This window comes from Cheilinus undulatus, linkage group 6 (assembly GCF_018320785.1).
Source record: "Cheilinus undulatus linkage group 6, ASM1832078v1, whole genome shotgun sequence".
Classification (NCBI taxonomy): domain Eukaryota; kingdom Metazoa; phylum Chordata; class Actinopteri; order Labriformes; family Labridae; genus Cheilinus; species Cheilinus undulatus.
Window position 1 is genome coordinate 32,438,849 of NC_054870.1, and position 18,134 is coordinate 32,456,982.

General features: G+C 38.0%; 2 protein-coding genes across 11 annotated transcripts in view; both read right to left on the reverse strand.

Annotated features, from left to right (window-relative positions):
• Positions 1 to 703: 703 nt before the first annotated feature.
• dhx32b (DEAH (Asp-Glu-Ala-His) box polypeptide 32b) lies at positions 704 to 14,548 on the reverse strand. 5 transcript variants are annotated; one of them, XM_041790295.1, is made up of 12 exons: positions 14,424 to 14,548; positions 12,131 to 12,444; positions 11,597 to 11,790; positions 9,862 to 10,237; positions 8,819 to 9,055; positions 8,452 to 8,545; positions 8,215 to 8,364; positions 7,292 to 7,483; positions 4,733 to 4,873; positions 4,428 to 4,618; positions 1,618 to 1,808; positions 704 to 1,108 (listed from the first exon to the last, which is right to left on the reverse strand). In XM_041790295.1, the coding sequence occupies exons 1-12, from the start codon at positions 14,440 to 14,442 to the stop codon at positions 934 to 936; spliced, it is 2,274 nt and encodes a 757-aa protein (XP_041646229.1). In that variant the 5' UTR covers positions 14,443 to 14,548; the 3' UTR covers positions 704 to 933. The 5 variants fall into 5 exon arrangements, with proteins under 5 accessions (XP_041646229.1, XP_041646231.1, XP_041646228.1 ...); XM_041790297.1 differs by having other exon boundaries at positions 12,131 to 12,260; positions 14,424 to 14,535; XM_041790294.1 differs by having other exon boundaries at positions 12,131 to 12,584; positions 14,424 to 14,526.
• Positions 14,549 to 16,182: 1,634 nt separating this feature from the next.
• The window catches only part of adam12b (ADAM metallopeptidase domain 12b), a 166,832-nt gene continuing 164,880 nt past the window's right edge, over positions 16,183 to 18,134 (reverse strand). For all 6 annotated transcript variants that reach the window (XM_041789975.1, XM_041789973.1, XM_041789974.1 and 3 more), the window contains one exon: positions 16,183 to 17,967. In XM_041789975.1, the coding sequence (XP_041645909.1) occupies positions 17,901 to 17,967 (67 nt within the window). In that variant the 3' untranslated portion in view covers positions 16,183 to 17,900. The remainder of the gene's footprint in view (positions 17,968 to 18,134) is intronic.

Consider the following 18,134-nt stretch of genomic DNA (forward strand, 5'->3'; position numbering starts at 1 on the left):
TGTGTTTACACTTTGACAGTAAAGAGGGATTTTTTGGGCAAAAAAGGCAAATTATATTGACAATAATTTATTTATAAAATCAATAAAAGGGTAAATGTCCAAGGGGGTGAATACTTTTAATAGCTACTGTACTTTCCAACCCTGGGTACTGATACATGGTCAGTCAGGGTCTCTGTGCAGTAGAGGATTAGGGCCACAATTTGCTTTCTTTTCTTGAACTGTAACTTTTTTCCAACTTTAACTTTAATTAATTGTGGCCCTGGTGCTCTCCTGTAAAAAAACAGAGGACATTCTGTCCTTTTTTTTTAAGATATATTTTTGGGTTTTTTAGTGCCTTTATTCGACAGAGGAGGACAGTGGATAGAGTCAGAAATGGGACAAGAGTGGGGAGAAACATGCAGCAAAGGACCACAGGCTGGATTGAACCCGGGCCGCCCACGTACATGGGTCGCACCTTAGACCGCTAGGATATCTGCACACCCGACATTCTGTACTTTTTAAAACAAGGTTTCAGGTCTCCTTGAATCTGTATACATATAACATTTGCAAGAAAAACAATCATTTTTTGTACACAAAATGTCTTTATTGTCACAATTTGATTAAGTAGGGTTGAAATTTGAAAAGTTAAAAGTGTGACTTTTTCTAAAACAGACTTTTTGTTGAGAAAGATTTAGCAAAAACATAAGTGATTGGACAATGAAAATTAACATTAGAACAACAGTAACTGTTTATTTTTATACAATAGTGCACTTTTAACGAATATAAACACAAGACATGTTGTAATACTAAAACTGAGGGATAATGGGCAACAGATGGAAGGGACGAGCTGGTTAAAAAATGAATGGATAAATGGATAAGCTGTGCAACTATCCAGACTATGTGCTATTTTGAATTTTTGCTTCATGAGTACCACTGAAACAATGGTTCAGTCAGTCACTGAATGACACAGCGGTCGTATGTCTGCTCCTCCCGTGGTTCTTCTTTAGAGGTTGGATGTTCCTCCTCTTGGTACCGAGCTGCTCCATGCGTTAAAATGTTTTGGAGAATGTCTTTGCTCTCACTAGTTGGAAGATTGTAGAAAAAATACTGTGGTGCCATCTCAATGAACCTTGCAGGGAAAAAGGACAGTATACAGTTATAGGTATGAGCAGTAAAAAATAAAATGATGCTGAAACAAAAGGACACCCTTTTGTTTTCTGCTTGCAAACTTGTTTTCAATTTGGGTTGGTTTTGAGTGGCACCCATTGTTGTTTAGAGAAGATTTACAGTATTTAAAGAGACTTACAGTATCTGCTGCTGACATTCTGTGATCTGCATTAAAACAAGTCCCATAGTTTAGCATGTGAAACCTAAGAGAGCATGACAAAGTCTGCACAGCTTTCTCTTCTTCATTAATCTGGTGCTCCCACATTCCCAGGGATCTATGCACTCCATAATCCCCCCCAACCAGCTGATACTCACAGACAGGATTATGATACCTCCCTCACAACCAGCATGAACTCGGTATTTACATCTGCTCCAAATGGGAGAGGGAATGTGTCTGTCTGATTACTTTAAGCTCCGTCAGTCCACATAAAAAGACTGCATGTGAAAAATGTTAACAATGCTGAGACTTACTGGCTTGCTGTGATGTGAGATACGGTGCGGAGGCAGTTGTCCTCAGAGAACGAGTGCTCGTGGAACAGCACCCACTCCGGCAGGCCCAGTTTAGGACTCTTTGCTCCGTATCCTGACAGAGGATGGATGGATGCTACGTGCTTATGGGTTAAAATAAAGTAATTCCCAGATCCATCAACGTCCCGAGCCACCTGAAGGAAATCACATCAAGGAAAAGTCAGCTGAGTTATGTTATTTCATCCATTTAGCTTTATTTCAGGAAGTCCCATTGAGGCTGAAACTATATTTCAGAAGACAGACCTGGCTGAGGTTTGTAGCCCTCCAAAATCACCAAAATTAAATATTCTAACATGAGAAAGTCATATAAAATGTAAGCTCCTAAATGAAGAGTGGCATGCCAAGAAAAACAACTACATCACTTTTTCACTCTGATCTTAAATTTTCACAGTGATGTCAGTGACTCTAATTTTAGGTCTTATTTACATGTCAAGATGCATTATAGAAAACAATTTTAGTTTTCCTCAAATCTGTTAAACATGAGGTACAATGAGCATGGAATTAGAAGACTGTATCTGGTAACCAGGGAAACCCCAAGACTAAACTTGGAAGTAGGCCACACTTTAATTTTCCTTAAAGCTCCTGTAAGGAGTTTTTATCTGGTTATGAAACATAAAACCCTTCATGAGCTACAACAGCAAATGAGATCATCAGTAAGTCTGATCATTTCTTTCTAACTTTTTTAAATGACTGAAGTTGCTTCTTGGGAGTGGGTGAAAAATTGATTAAGAACATAAATACAGCCACAGTTTAAAGCATAACCATCTACATTTTCCTATCTTAGATGGCACACAATCTTAGTGAACACACAGGTACAGAGTGCAAAGAGTCTGAATTATGTGACTTGATTATACACTACTTATAAAAAGCATTCACCCTGCTGGATATTGTATCCTGTTATTGATTTTATAAATCAATCGTGGTCAATATGACTTTGGTTTTCTGACAAAAAGACTACAAAAAAGCCTCTTTAATGTGAAAGTGAAAACAGATTTCTACAAAGTAATGCCAATTACACAAAAATATGTAATGTAAATTAGTGACTGTATAAATATTCACCCAAGACACCTATGACTACTCTGAAGGAGTTAGAAGCTTCAGCAGCTGAAATGAGAGAGACTCTGCATACAACAACTGTTACCCGGGTTTTGGAGAGAGGTGAAGAGAAAGACTCTGTTGAAGAAAACTCAACAAATCTCAACTAGAGTTCACCAAAAGGCAAGTGGAAGACAGTTCTTTAGTCTGATGAGACCAAAATGGTGATTTTTGGAAATCATTTGAGGCACTATGTTTGGTGGACACCAAACACTGCACATCACCAAAAGTACTCTCCTCACTGTGAAGCATGATGATAGCAGCATCATGCAGTGGGAATGCTTCTCAGCAGCCAACCCTGGAAGGCTCATAAAGATAGAGGGTAAAATGAATGTGGCAAAATATAATTTGAAAAATCCAGGAGGAAAATCTTAAAAAATGATGTTATTCAGTCTGCAAGAGAACTATGGCTTGGGAGAAAATTGTTTTCCAGCAAGACAATGACCCGAAGCATACAGCAAAAGCTACACAAAAATGGTTCAAACGGGACATATTTGACAATTTTAAGATAAGTTTATATAGGTCTCAGAGGTCCCCAAAACATGCCTGTTAAGTCTGTTGCAGAAAAAAACCCTCCAGTATAAGATTTTTGCATGTCTAAAACCACCTCTGTTTCAGCCCTGCTCAGAACGAGCTGTTTCTGTGTCTGTTGCCTTAAATGTTAATGAGCTGTCTGACTCCGCCCCTCTCAGGAAATGAATGTGGCTCTCCTGATCCTCCTCTTGGCTGGCAACTGAGAGGAACTTTCTTCCAAGCAGGAGGGCCAACTGAACCTGGGGGCAGTGCTAACTCCCCACGACATCATGAGGGAAAAACCTGACAACGGCTTGTTTAAGCACACATTTTCTTAAAGGTGGAGAAAGAAAGGGGGGGAGGGAAAGGATTTTTCTGGTACTTGAGGGGATTGTGGACAGGCCAGGGGCACATATTTTTGTTAGAAAAGCCTGAAAAAGTGATTTTTGCATAATATGTCCCCTTAAAAGACAGCAAGGTGAATGCTCTGGAGTGGATGAGTCAAAGCTCGGACCCAATTCCAATAGAAAATTTATGGCTGAACTTGAAGATCTGCCCTCATGCAACCTGCAGAGCTTGAGCAGTTTTGCAAAGAAGAATGGAGTAAATTTCAGTGTCTTCATGCACATGCCAGATTGAGATGTATCCACACAGACTCAGAGCTGTGATTGCATCCAAAGGTGCAGCTACTAAATACTGACTTGAAGAGGGTGAATATTTATGCAGCCACTTATTTTACCAAACATATTTTATTGAATTGACATTACCTTGTAGAAATCTGCTTTTAGTTTGACATTAAAAGTTTTTTTGGTCAAAAAAGGCAAATTATATCGACCATGGTTGATTTATAAAATCAGAAAAATGGTACAACATCCAATGGCTGATCAATCATTTGAAGAAGCTAAAATACAGAAAGAACTTCAAATGAAACAGCTGTGAATTCTTAAAATGATACTAAGTTGATATGTTTTCACCCTGAATAAAAGCTCTTTGATCAAAATCAAGAAACTAAAGTTGCATTATAATAACCAACAATGAAAGCACATCCTGCCTATTGAAGCAGTTAAATGTTTGAGTTCTTTGTAGGCTGAAATAACTCTATTGTGTTTTGTGTAAAGAAATTAAAGAGAGTTCTGTTTTCTGACCTGCATGAAGAAACCTGCCAGCAGAGCTCTCTTAATGTTGAGGGTGTTGCTGCGTGAACCAAAAGCAGGAACTGAGACAGGCAGCTCAATCCTCTTCAGAGTGTCTGAGAGCTCAGTGCGAAGAGCGTCAGCCATTAGCAAAGCCGAGTGGTTCAGATAGAAATCTTGACACCACTTCTTCACATCACAGTCTGAAAAAAAGAGATTAGTAATGAACAGAGCCCACGATGAAGGATGCAGACATTCACCTCCATATCTCTGTGTGAATTTGTTTGTCTCCATGAAAAAAACATCTCAAGACTCACATGGATCTTCCTGGCAATGTTTAAAGGCTTTGAAGATATTGATCAGGGTGAAGTGGTCGCCCTCTGGGTGCTGGAACTTCATATGGCACTGTGCTGCCTCTGGCTTCAGGTCAACAGAGGGAACCAGGAAACAAGTTGGTGCTAAAAAAAACCCCCACAACAAACAAGAAAAAAAAGACTTAGCAAACAACCCCAAGACAGGGACATAGAAGAGATAATTTGAGGGGTTAGGTTCACAGAAAGGACATCTCAAACTTTATTTGTAGCTTCTTTTTAAACACTTTCAGAAGAGGGAAAACACTCAAAGGGCTGATAAACAAAAACAACAACTGTTCCCCTTCTCCCCTTTAAAACAGAGGGGGAAAAATACTACAAACTGCATTTAAAGACAATCTATAAGGAACTCTTGTTAAAAATTTCCTATTGTCCAATTACACTGCATTTTCATGAATGCAGGGAAACTAATGAACCACAGATATGTCCATATATAGTCAACTTAAGTAAATACTAGAGAACTCAGAAAGATAAGTTCCAAAGCAGCAGCTATCTCTTTTTCAATTACCATGTATGGTTGCACCTTTCATAGTGGAAAAACCCAGATCTTCACCTCTCAGTATGACTGATTGTGCACTCAACATCTCTATGTTAACCCCATCTCAATCTTCTGCAACCATTGATTCCTAATGATGCATCTCCATATGTGATACTGGCTCCACTCAGCTCAGCTCAGTTTTGGTACCGGGCACTTAATTTTCAACTACAGCATCTCATAGTTCCTCCTCCTCATAAGTGAGATGGTCATTGCATGGCTCTGCGAAACTGCTGTAATGTCCACCAACGAAACCAATGGAGGATATCAAGGTGATGGTGCACCTGAAACTCTACTCAATTTGTCACAGCAAGGAGACACATTTTATGGCTAAAAGCAGCAAGAGAAAACAGTCACCAAAGGAGAGTTTCAGGAGTTATACAGTAGTATGAACATGAGGATGAGATGTGTTTGATTTTTGCGTTTGATATCCCACTTGTGACACCCTTAGTGGTGATACTCTCTTACTACCCAGCGGAAGTGTCTTACACAACATTTTAGTATCAGCTCAGCTTGCAGGACTTTCCAGAGGTGATACAAAAAAGCACTAGTTACCAGCAGGGACTGTCCCAGGGTTACGACTTTGGATGGGCCCATGTAATTTTGACTAGGTCAGTTAATTTCAAAAGCTAGGACTGTTTTTCCTTCCAATAGGCTACTATATTCCATAGTTTTTTGTAAAGAAAATGCTAGAGATGTTCCTCTAAAACATTTAGGCTTCGATAGAGCCAGCCTTTTTTTTTAGTGCCGGACCACCCGAGTAATTTATTCATGTATTCTGGTGCAAGAAAAACATGCTCTCTGAATGCCTTACACAGAAAATATGATCCTTTTTATTTCTGCTATGCTAAAGACACATAAATCAATGTTCAGAACATGATTCTTTATACATTTGTGAAAGCAGATCCTTCTGTTTTGAAGGTAGAGATGAATTTGTCTGTTGTTTAAAAAAAAAAAAAAAAAAAAGCTGCGCACTGTGCTGTCTGTCTGAGCTCGGATCATCAGCACCAGTTTCTTCTTTTAAGGCAATCAACAACAATCAGATCAGACAAGTTCTTTTTTTTTTTCGGTTTGGTTGGTTTTTGTCTGGTCATTAAGAAGCGTCTATCTAGTTTTGAAATCAGATGTGAATCTCTCATCAGGAGTCCTGCAAGTCACTTTGGGCTGGAACAATGAGGGACAAGTGTTGAAAAACCTTGTGAAGCTGTCTGACTTTCACGTGGTGACAGCTGAGTCCTTGTCCTTGACATGTAGCTCTTGTTCTGTCCCTCACTGATCCATTTGCTGCTGAGCTGTACAAGTGCACTCATGCTAGTTTTACAAGCCTAGACAGGGTAAGATGGCACAATATGGCAGCTATGACTTCACATTTAATAGATGCATAATTATAATACCTTCATTTTATAAAAGGGGAAAACTGTATTAAAGGTGTTGAATAGCACTCAAATACCAAATAGGAATTAATAAAGGTAACAGAAAGGAAAGCATATTATCTCCCAATAATTTGGGGTAGACCAGCTGTACAAGTGGGGTCCACCCATAATGCCACATCTGGGTACGAGTTATAATCCCTAATGGAATAAAACAAACAAACAAACAAACAAACAAAAAAACTCGACTGGGGTTGAGCCAAGTTGAGCCACTAATGCAAATTGGAAAAGCACCATTAAGTTTGTATTTCTGTAATTTAGTTAGTGCATCACCTTTTCTTCTTCCAGGTTACTGTTTTCTAAGTCATATTGATGCTAAAATTGTTTTTTCTTTGGTGGAACATATTTCCATGTGGGATTAGTGTCAGAGCTGTTCATCATATTGAGGAACCAAATTTAACATCTGGCCAGGGACTGCAGATGGAAACTAGCTTTTTGGGTAACTATCATATTCACAAAAATGCTGATTAATATGCACTGTCCCTGTAAAATAAATAATTAAATAAAACTTAAAATTGTCATGTATTTTGCACACGTTACCTGTTAGCATGGCGGCTATGATGACCACCTCGCTGACACAGTCAAACTCACAGGAGGCGAGCAGAGTTTTGGCCATCTGAGGCTCCAGGGGGAACTCTGACATGATGATGCCCATCTCAGACAGATTTCCATCATTATCCAGAGCTGCCAGGTAGTCCAGCTCCTCCAACGCCTGCATGAGACCTTCGGGATCTGGAGGAGAAATCTTGGTTTAAAATTCAAGGCCACTAAGAATCAAGGACAAATGAGCATCTAGTATTTAGATTATTAATTACAAATAACCTTTGACTACACACGTTAGGATTATTTTGATGCTTTAAACTATAATCCCAAATGTTGACCCACTGGGACAATCCCCCCTCCCACACTGTACACTGGCACCCGGGTGGGCACGCTCTGAGTAAAAAGGCAGCAGAAGATTAGGATTTTATAATCCTCACCAACATCTGCCATGCATCACTATGCAAAATGAAGAGCCTCTCATGATACAAATTAGATTTTCTGTTCTGCTTTGCAGCAAACATGTTTTTATTTGGATGAACAGAGCAGGGAAACAAAGAGACTTGGACACTCACACACCAACATTATCTTGTTCTCTGATCAACTAATGGGAGGCTCAGTGTGTGGGAGTATACGATTGTGTGTGTTTTTGTAAGTGGGGGTGAATAAATCCAGGGAAACAAAAGCACACGGAAGCAGGTCAGCTCTAAAAGGATTCTGGCAGAACATGAGCTGTCAGTTCAGCTGAGGCACGGCTCACTACCCTCCAATAAAAAAAAACAAAAAACGTCCTGTCTGTCTGAACACAATTGAGCGAACTGAATGAACCCTGAATTTGTCTCATTATCACAGAGTATGTGGCTAAAATGAATCACATTGGAAATATTGTCTTTGTTTATTTGGTCACTTTACGTAAATCTCACCTGGTCTGTCCATGAAGTCACACTGACGCAGTCCAGCGATCTCCATCCTCTTCAAGAAGAGCACCGTCGATGTGATGTCAGACTCTACAATATGAGGGCGGATCTCAGCAGGAAGCTGTCTGTCCCCCGGGTAAAGACAAAAACACTTCCCTACAAGAGCCAAAGATCATTTCTTAGACAGGATGACAGCAGAGGAAGGAATTTGTCAGTGTGAAGTTTGATTTTGTATCCTCTCACCTGTAGGACCTGCCAGCTGTCTGCGGCTCTGAGCCTGACCTGAGCTGATCGGCTGAATGATGACTGAGTTTGTCCTGATCCTGGGGTTGTAAACCTGTCACAACATCACAGTTACTTCACACAAAAATAATACAACTCCACTCACCTTTTCATGCATAAGAAATGTCTGACAATAATTGAATTTCTGATAAACAAATGTAGTCTGAGAAACACGAAAAAATTAAGTTAAAAAAAAAGTAAGTAAAAAGCGAATTCTACAATATGATTTCATACATGACCCATTAAATCAGTATGTCAACTTATTAGTGCGTTTCAAGATTTATACACTAGTTTTTTTTTAAAATAACATTAGATAAGGCTGACTTACATATCTTTTCTCAAGTCCTGCATCTATGACAAAGCTTATTGAGTTAACAGCCCAGAAAAAGTCCTCATTTGGGCTGGATGTGAGGAATACTCTACGACTACGGCAGGTATCCTCCTCCCCTTGGATCGGTAGACTCCCAGACTGGCCAGGATGCAGAGCAACAGGCAGGAGCTCCCCCAGAACAGCAGGTAATCCGTGCCCCTCGTGACACAGGATGTCATGAGCCAAATTTATTTCCTAAAGGAGAACAAAGAGAAAGGTGCAGTTGGATACAATAAGATATGATTCACTGTGATACAATAAGGTACTATGCAAACTGTATGAAAGGATATAAAGATACAGCATACAATACCATAGGTTATCACTAGGGCTGGACAATCAATAGAAATTTAGATCAAATCAATATATGGCCTGCTGCAATATTCAAATGGCAGAAGGAACAATGTTTCTTTATCTTGGAATGTGTCAAAATACCAAACTTTTTTGCAGAATGTTACACCCTACACATCATGCAATCATTTAAGGGTATATTTTTAAGAAAAGTTCACAAAAAAATCATATTTTTCTTCATTTTACTATACGGTTTTCTTAATCAAAATGAGAATGATAATAAATAATAAGATATTTTTTCAAAATTGTTCAGCCCTTGTTTAATCTAATATTATTTTGCTCAAAATGTAGAATGATTTATTTCTTGTTTGTTGAAAAACGCATAAAAACTTTCAAGCCACAGTTATAAGGTATCTGTGGTTATGATGCAATGCACTGCAAAATGATAAAGTAAAATTCCAAACTTTAACATAATACAGAGATCGATAGGGTATGAAACAGTTTAATTAGCTGAACACTATAAGATATGAAACCATACTATATGATTATAAAGGATGGGATGCCATCGGATTCATGTGGAAAGACTATGACTGGATGCACTACTATATGATGCATTATGTAACTAATGACAAAACACAATGTACACCAAATATATGATGCAATACAATAAAAATATCACAGTATATTCCCTCAGTCTTGTTTTACCCTCTCACCTGTGCCGTCACCAGGAACACAACCACATCCCCATCTTCTCCAGAATGGTGGATCTCAAGCACCAGACGAAGAGCGGCACAGAAGTAGCCGTCACCTGTGCTGCTGTACACCACCTCACCAGCACCCGGGCTCTCCAGGTGAATCAGAGGAACCGCAGACCCGGTGAAGTGTTTCAGCTGCTTGGGGCTGGGTTCAGCAGCAGTGAGGAGGACCACACGTAGCTCTGGTCTCTGCAGGGCAATGTCTTTCAGCAGACCCTGGAGAACATCTGTGGCTACAGTCCTCTGGTGAGCCTGGTCCACGACCACCACACCGTAGCGCTCGAGCAAAGGGTCTGACATCATCTCTCTCAGGAGCATGTCATCTGTGCAGAACCTGGGGAGGGGCAAATAATGCTTTAATGCCGCTCGCATTTCAAACTTCACTTTCATATAGGCTACTGAAATACACTTATTATTCCTTTTTTGTAACATGCTTTTCATTTTCACTTTTTAAATTTATCTGTATTTTGGTCGTTATCCCTCCTTTTTTGTCATTTTCTTTTTTCCATGTTTCTACTTCATATATTCAATTTTCATCATTCACCTTTTAAAGTATTTTTCTTTTTCCATCTTGTTTTATCTATCCTATGATTTTTTTTTTCTTTATTGTTTTTTTTTTTTCTGTTTCGTTTAACTGGATCACCTCTTTTTTGTTTTTTCAGTTCAATATTTTTTGTCTGTTTTGTTTGTCCCCTGGCTGTTTTTCTTTCCTCTTGTCCCTCTTTTTCTTGTTTTTGTTTAATCTGTAAGTCCTTCCTCATCTTTTTATTTTTTTGTCTATTATTTATTTTTTATCTCTGCATTGATCGTTTCCTCCTAAGTTTTGTTTTTCTTCTTTATTCCACCTTTTTTTCTCTTTTTCTCTGTTCTGTTTGTCCCCTTGCCATTTTTGTTTCCTTGTCCTTTCTTGTGCTTTTTTTAATTTCTAAGTCCTTCCCTATTTTTGATTTTTCTTTATGATTCTGTATTCTTGCTTTTTTTGTTAATCTCTGCTCCCCCCCATTTTCTCTTTCCGTTTGTATTTTCTTTTTATTTGTTTTCTTCTGCTTTGACATATCCTCCCTGTGTTTTCTTTTGTTTTTACTCTTTCATTTATTTTTCATTGCTTTATTGATGATATCTCTTACTTTTTCATCCTCCAATATCATTCACTGGTATCAAATCTACATAGAATAAAATAAAGAAATCTGAATATCCTGAAGTAAATTGTCAGATCTCTTTTTTCTGATGGTAAACCTCAAGGGTGAAGAAAAGGAACAATAAATCCAGGAGATTCATTCAGCACACCACAGAATGGCACCTTAATGAAAAACGCTCTGTCAACTCATCAGCCCGGTCCCTATTAGAGTAATTTACTTTGATAATTAGAGCTGGGAGTGGATGCTGTCCTACTCGCTGGCAGCCTGTTCATCTTATCCGCCTCTCCTCAATGTGCTGAGCTTTCTTTGTTCCCAAGCTGACTTATGAGGCACCCACATGAGGGAGGGAGACATATGGGCAGACTGGGAGCCGGGCAGCTGTGGAGGAGCCCCCTGAAAAGACCCCTGAGCCTATTGTTCACTTCTCTCTTGAGAATGAAAAAAGGCGGGGTGATTTAGCGCTGCGTGTCATGACTGTGCTTTATTAAACCCTGCAACAGAAGCAATACTCACATAGAGAAACACTAACTTTTGGAGGTATTTCTTTAATTTACCTGAGGACTGTATCGTTGGCAAAACATGTTTCCAAAGGGATGCTGTAGCCGACCTCATGGCCGATGTTGACATCCATCTCGTCAGCCACTCTTAAGGCCAGATCCACTGCCTGCTGTGAGTGAATCTGGGTACAAACCACCATGCCGTGCTGGAACTGGACTGACAGGCAGAATTCAGCACACCACTGAGGAATCTGGTGGGAAAGAACAGCAAGAGGCACAATGCCTAATCACCAAGTCTGCAGGCATGTGTAACATCACATCTCCCTTATAAGCTCCATCTATGCTTTTCATTTAACAGAATAGTAGCTAATAATATGATGTTGTACATTTATTGCCTTGTACAAGTTATAATTGCTGTCCTTCTTTACTCTTCTTGCTTGTATAATACTTCTTTGTCAATTAAAAAGCACAAATAGAGATGCTAATTATCTTTTTATGATAGCATTAAATGTTTTTAAATGAACTAGTGTGAAAGATACAACCTGTCACATAAAGTTCAATCGTAACTGTCAAATCCCGTTCATTACTCACTTGAGAACTCCTCCCAGTTTCAGCAGAGCCACTGACAACAACGAACTGTCCTTTGGCCAAAGTGTCCATGAATTCAGATTTTGCCTTCCACACTGGCAGCTCTTTTCTTTCTCTGAGCAAGTTGTAAAACCTGGAGGAATATGGCAGTCCATCAAACTGATTAAGCTCCAAAATGTCATCATATTCTTTGTCTCCCTGAGTCAAACCCTCCGAAGCTGAGCAGCAGGCTGATGCCCCCTCAAAAAAGTCCTCTTCAGTTAAGCTGGTGGTGTCCTGCGCCATCTCCACTGAGCTCCCAGTCCGTATGGTTGAGACTTCATTTACAGATCCACAGAAATTGAAGAGTGCAAATCTCCAGCTCTCAGTAAACTGTTGGACAGACACACTGCTCCTCTGCCAGTGAAGCCAAATGAAAGGCTCGCCAGGCGGCCAGCCCAGTGTTGTCATGTGGCCACTAATCCCATAGAAGTGCAGTCATCAACAGATGACTCACACCCACACAGATGTAAGAACAGACATAGATGGGCAGACGCTCACAGGGGTCTGCTGTTTACAATGGGGACTGGCTCAGATATTAGACACAAGCTGTACAAAACCTAAAACACACTTATCCATCAACTGGTTTTAATTAAGTAATTGGGAAAATGCTTGTTTGTGGTAAACTCCTAAATCTATCTTTGACAAAAAAGTGAAAAAAGAGTAAGTGAAAAGAAAGTTCTGTATGTTGAGAAAAAAAGATGTCTATTTCCTTAGTTTTCAGATAGTTCTGAAATAATTAAGTAAGAAAATGTTATTCAGCTTATGAAGTGATGGGAAAAAACAGTTTTATTTAAAAAATGGCTGGAATTTGTTTCTCAAAGTTTAAAACCAAAGACAACATTTTTTTGGTATTACACAGACACCTGAGCAAGATATTTACATCATATCTGACATTATTTCTCCCTTTTAACTGTTATAAGTGTATAAGAGAGCATTCTGTGTTTATGACCCAAATATATGGAACTTACTCCACCTGGGCATTAAATTTGTCAGCTGCCTTAATGTAAAAAAACAAAACAAACTGAAGACATATCTATTTAATCTGGCTTTTAATATGGTGTATTTTTTGTTACCTGTTTAAATTGTCTACCTTTCTTTTATCATTGTTTTATCTTGAGTTTTTATTTTGTTTTACTTTAACCAATTTAATGTATTTCACTGACTTTTTAATAATAATAATGTTTATTTATATAGCATATTATATGTTATATATCATATAGCATATTTAAAAATATGTTAGTCTCTTAACTGTATTAGTTGTATTTTATAACCTCGTTCTTGATAATCTTGTCTCTTTTGCTTTTATTGCTGTCTGCTGTTCTTTGTTAAGCAGTTCAAGCTGAATGTTTATTATGTATGAAAAATGCTATACTAATAAATTTTAGTTGCATTTATCTTAATACTTTGTATAACCTTTATTTAAAATCTCTTCATGCATTTTGAGACTCATTGAATCATCCCTTTTATTAACCACAGTTGTGTTTCCTGCTGACAGTAAGACAAAAATGTATTTAAAAAAAAAAAAAAAACAGAAAAGAGAATGCCAGTATTTTTTACTATAATATATAAACTAAGCTTTATTGATGCATTTTAAGATGAAACAATATGGAAAAAAGTATGTGATATCATAAAGTAGCAGAATGAAAGGTCTTATTTTTCTACGAAGTGGCCTTAAAGTAGTTGTACTACAGTCTAGAAGTACTACTTTTGCACTGCAGTTAAAACTAAAAGTTGAACAACCGACAATCACATTTTAAGAAACAAAAATGCAAAATTCATTTCAGAATCCTTATAATGTTTCATTCTGATTATAGAGCTTTGATGTGAGTCAATAATCCCTTTACTGTTGCAGCTGACCAAGTGTGACCACCTCAAGTGTGATTAAATCTGAATTAAAAAAGAAAAAAAAAGCAACAAGCTAGCCTACAACCTGTTTAGAGGAATAGGCTGTGAAATTATGATTTTTTAAAAAACGTACAAAATTTGAGACCTTAAAACAGCGGACACCCACCTGAAATTGAGGTATGTGGTTATAATGACATGAAATTACATTTCTTCTTAATAAACTGTTCAGTTTCTGACTTTTCTGGATTATAAATCTACACTGTCTGACTGCACTGAAAGTATGGCAAGTAGCTACAGCTCAATGAAAGCAGACGCTGCTCAAACGCAAATCTACGTCATTTAAAAGAAAAAATAAATAACACATTAAAATGTAGTAAAACATTTTCTCCAGCCAAAAGTTGAAACTTACCGAACATTTTTGTTCGCATTGAGCCCAAATGTTGCGCTGCAACTATTTCCAGACGGTACTTGTACACACCTGTTTTAGTCCGGGATAATCACTGTTAGCTTTTGTATTCTTTAGCACATCTTAATGCTAAACGAAGCATGCTTTATAACAGCAAACCTTTAAACATAACAACGGCAAAGTAGTTAAATATGATGATTCAACTACTGGGTAGGTAAGAAACAGCAAGGTTGATAAATTTAATATTTCCTAAAAATGTCCAAATAATTTTCGTCTCACTTTTTCGATTCCAACCAGTTGTCTTTGCGCGCCACCTAGTGGCCACAACCACTTTGAGAAGTTTCAATATATCAGCCTTCCAGTAATCCCCCGAGATTTAAAAGCTCAGTGGTACTTTAGTAACAGAAGACACTCTTTTGATGATTTGATTCCCTGCTTCCCTTCCTTGCATCAGTTTATCATGAAAGAAGGCTAACTTCAATTTTATCCTTTTGAACCATGTGTAAAATTGTTGAGTTAAGTTTCTCCCTCTGATGTAAATCCACTGGCTTTTATTTCTTTCCTACCCCAAATATGGTGTAAAGGTTTACATCAGATAGGATTTTTTTTAATTCAGCATAGTAGGTTAATCAAGTGAAGAGGAACGTGAGTGGTGGGGGCTTGTGCAGACCAGTGCTGTCCACCAGGTGGCAGTGTTCAACAATCTTCACAGGCAGCTGTTTCAGTTCTTCAGTGTACAGAAAATCTGACATTAATGCAATGTAATACTTTTGAAGACCCTCTCAGTATATTCTGTCCCCATTACATTTTCAATTTCTAACCATTTACATTGGTGATATATTTATGTGCATGTTTGGTGCAGATGGGAAGGCTGTCTTTGAGGTGCTAGAAGTGCTATATTAACAGACTCTGTGCTAGTATTACACCAGGTTAAGCTTTGCTGCAAAGCTGGTTTTTATTTTCAAATTACTGCATCAATATAACATGACATGGAGCCAATCAGTCTGTGGCACTGCTGGATTGTCATGAACTTTTACATAATATTCTATCTTTTTTAAATGCACCTGTAGTTAATTGGCTAGCTAGGGGAGATTTAAAGACGCACTGACAGCTCAACAGGCCAGAGAAAAAAAAAGCATGCAGCATGCACACTGAGGGTGGATCTGATGGAGTTTAATCAGAATCTCACTTGTGCTTTAAAGTAAATGTTAAACAAAAACAGAAAAAATAGCCTACAACTTTTTCCATTTAAGACTTTTCAATAGCCTTAATATTTGATGATTGATTTATAAACTTTTAAGACCCTGCAGACCCTTCATAGGGAAAATGCTCTGTTTTCTTTGACCATTTAAAAAGTTGTATTTGAGAAAAGGACAGGAAAAGACTTGTTTTTTCCAACCTTTGTGTATTCATCCCATTTTTAAGTATTTCTTGTAGTTGTTTGTCTGCAGTAGGATAATGACGAAAGCTGCTTCTAAATAGAGAATACTTTAAATGATCAAAGTCCTTGTTTGGTGGCTTTGTTACAGGCTCAGTTACATTTTGCAGATTAAGCTTTAGGCTCACTCATATCAAAAGCCAAAAAACAACAAAGTGAGTAACTTATTCATAAACATCAAAGGGTTCAAAATTTATACCCTTGTGAACTCATACTGACCTCTTCAGCAAAACGGCTGTGAAAACATTTCTCATCTATTTTTTAAGTTTTATGTTTTTAAACTTCAAATTCCAAGAGAGAATGAAATGAAAACAACGTGTTATAAACAGTCATAAAGGATCTTTTATTTGACCCTGATTTCTTTCAATCAGTTTCAGTTTTTTTCTCTTAAACACTGGTCTCTGAAAGATTCAACCTAGAAGTTAAAGGTTGAATCTTTTCACAGGTAAACCTTGGGTTTAGCCTCAAAGCAGTTCTCAGTTCTTTGCTGTGCATGTAAAAAAAAGAACAAAAAGAGAAATTGTGACAGACAATATTTACACTTTACAATGGCTTTAAACATGTTACAGACATAGAAATAAACACAGTACATTAGGGCTTACAAATGGAATAAACATTTAACAATTAATCGACACAGCACTGACAAATATTTTCAATCGGAGAGCTGTTACACCAACTGTCGGACAAATCTGAGCACGTCCAAAATATGACACGCGAGGCAGCGTTTTACCGACTTCCATCATTCTGCACATGTGAGGGGACCAGGGCTGTGTTTTGGATATGCTCTAAATATGACATAAATTATCAAAAATGAAAACTGACACGGGGAAAAAAAAAACTCTGCTGTAATATTCAAATCCCTCCTATATGTCAACAACAATGAAAGAAACTGCTAAAATAAAAGTGCAACTCTTGAGCTCTGAATCTGGTAATAGATGCCATCATACATTTATCTCAAGAAAAAGACAAAAAGGAGAAATACAAAATCATATTGGAATGTTATGAAGGCAGAAAAAAAACAAAGAAGACAGGAGAGAAATGGTAAAACATCTTGTTAGAAGCACAGCCGAGGGGGAGCTTGGCAAAGCTCACAACGCTGAAGTCATTCTCCTTGGCTCGCACACTTAGAAATAAAGTGAGCGTAAATGTAAAACATACAAACACCAGAGTTATTATTGAATCATTTGGTGTTGGTGTAATTCTCTGGAACACAATCAGTCTGTCGAAACTGTGGAGACTCTGCAGCATCTGCCAGCTATCAGGAGAGCATGTTGGGCGTCCAACACGTGCCACGAGCAGTGTGTCAGAGCCTCAGAGTCTGAAATGTGTGAAATATTTCTGCAAACGTGAACTTAAAAGGGAATAAAAGAGTCTGGCGGTGAGACTTTAAAGTCAAGCTGATCATATTAATGCCACATTAAAGATGTAATAAGCGGCTTTTGTATAAGAGCACTGCATTTAAACCATAAAAAGACTTGAATATATCTACTTAGTAGAACCTTGGCAGCATGGATAGAAAAGATGTATTTGGTATTGAATACATACATGATAGAAAATCTAAATAAACTCCCATCTACAGCCCATCAGGTGTGCTGCCAACTTAATGAGTTGTGCTCCATTTCCCTTTATCACCACTTGAATCCAAACTTACTTTTTTGGTGCTTTAATGGTTTAAGCAACTTCACTGGCTATAAAAACATAGATTTCAGCATTTCATTTGAGGAAATAAAAGTATAAAAATCATTAAAATTGCAAAAGAAAACATCCAAAACACGAGTCTTTCTTTTCTAAACTTCTCACTCTCAATCAGAGTGCTCTGTGCACGCATTGTCAAAATCCAAGTTAAATAGTTAAATAGATAAATAGTTCATTGGTACCTGAGTGAGGACAACAAAGCACCTTTTTAGGGGTGTAGCACCGAGATGTGGCATTACCTCCCCATCATGAGAGACTCTGTCTTGTGTCCAAAATCCCACAGAGTCTCAGTTATTAGTGCAAATCAAAAAGTCTCCACCTGTTTGCAGATCTACTCATCCACAGCATTAGGAATTAGGAGCCCCGTAGTCCTTGTGAATCTTTGGTGGTCTGTACGGTAACACTGGCACAGGTCTGGAATGAAAAAAACAAGAATGAAAGCTCCATATTAGTTACTCTATGATTTTGTTACACTTCTAACCAATACAAATCAGAATTAAGTGCTTATTTCAGGGGAGAAGCACAAAAAATATCCTATGACAATAATCCTCCCCTTTCTCCTATTATTAATCACAAGCTAC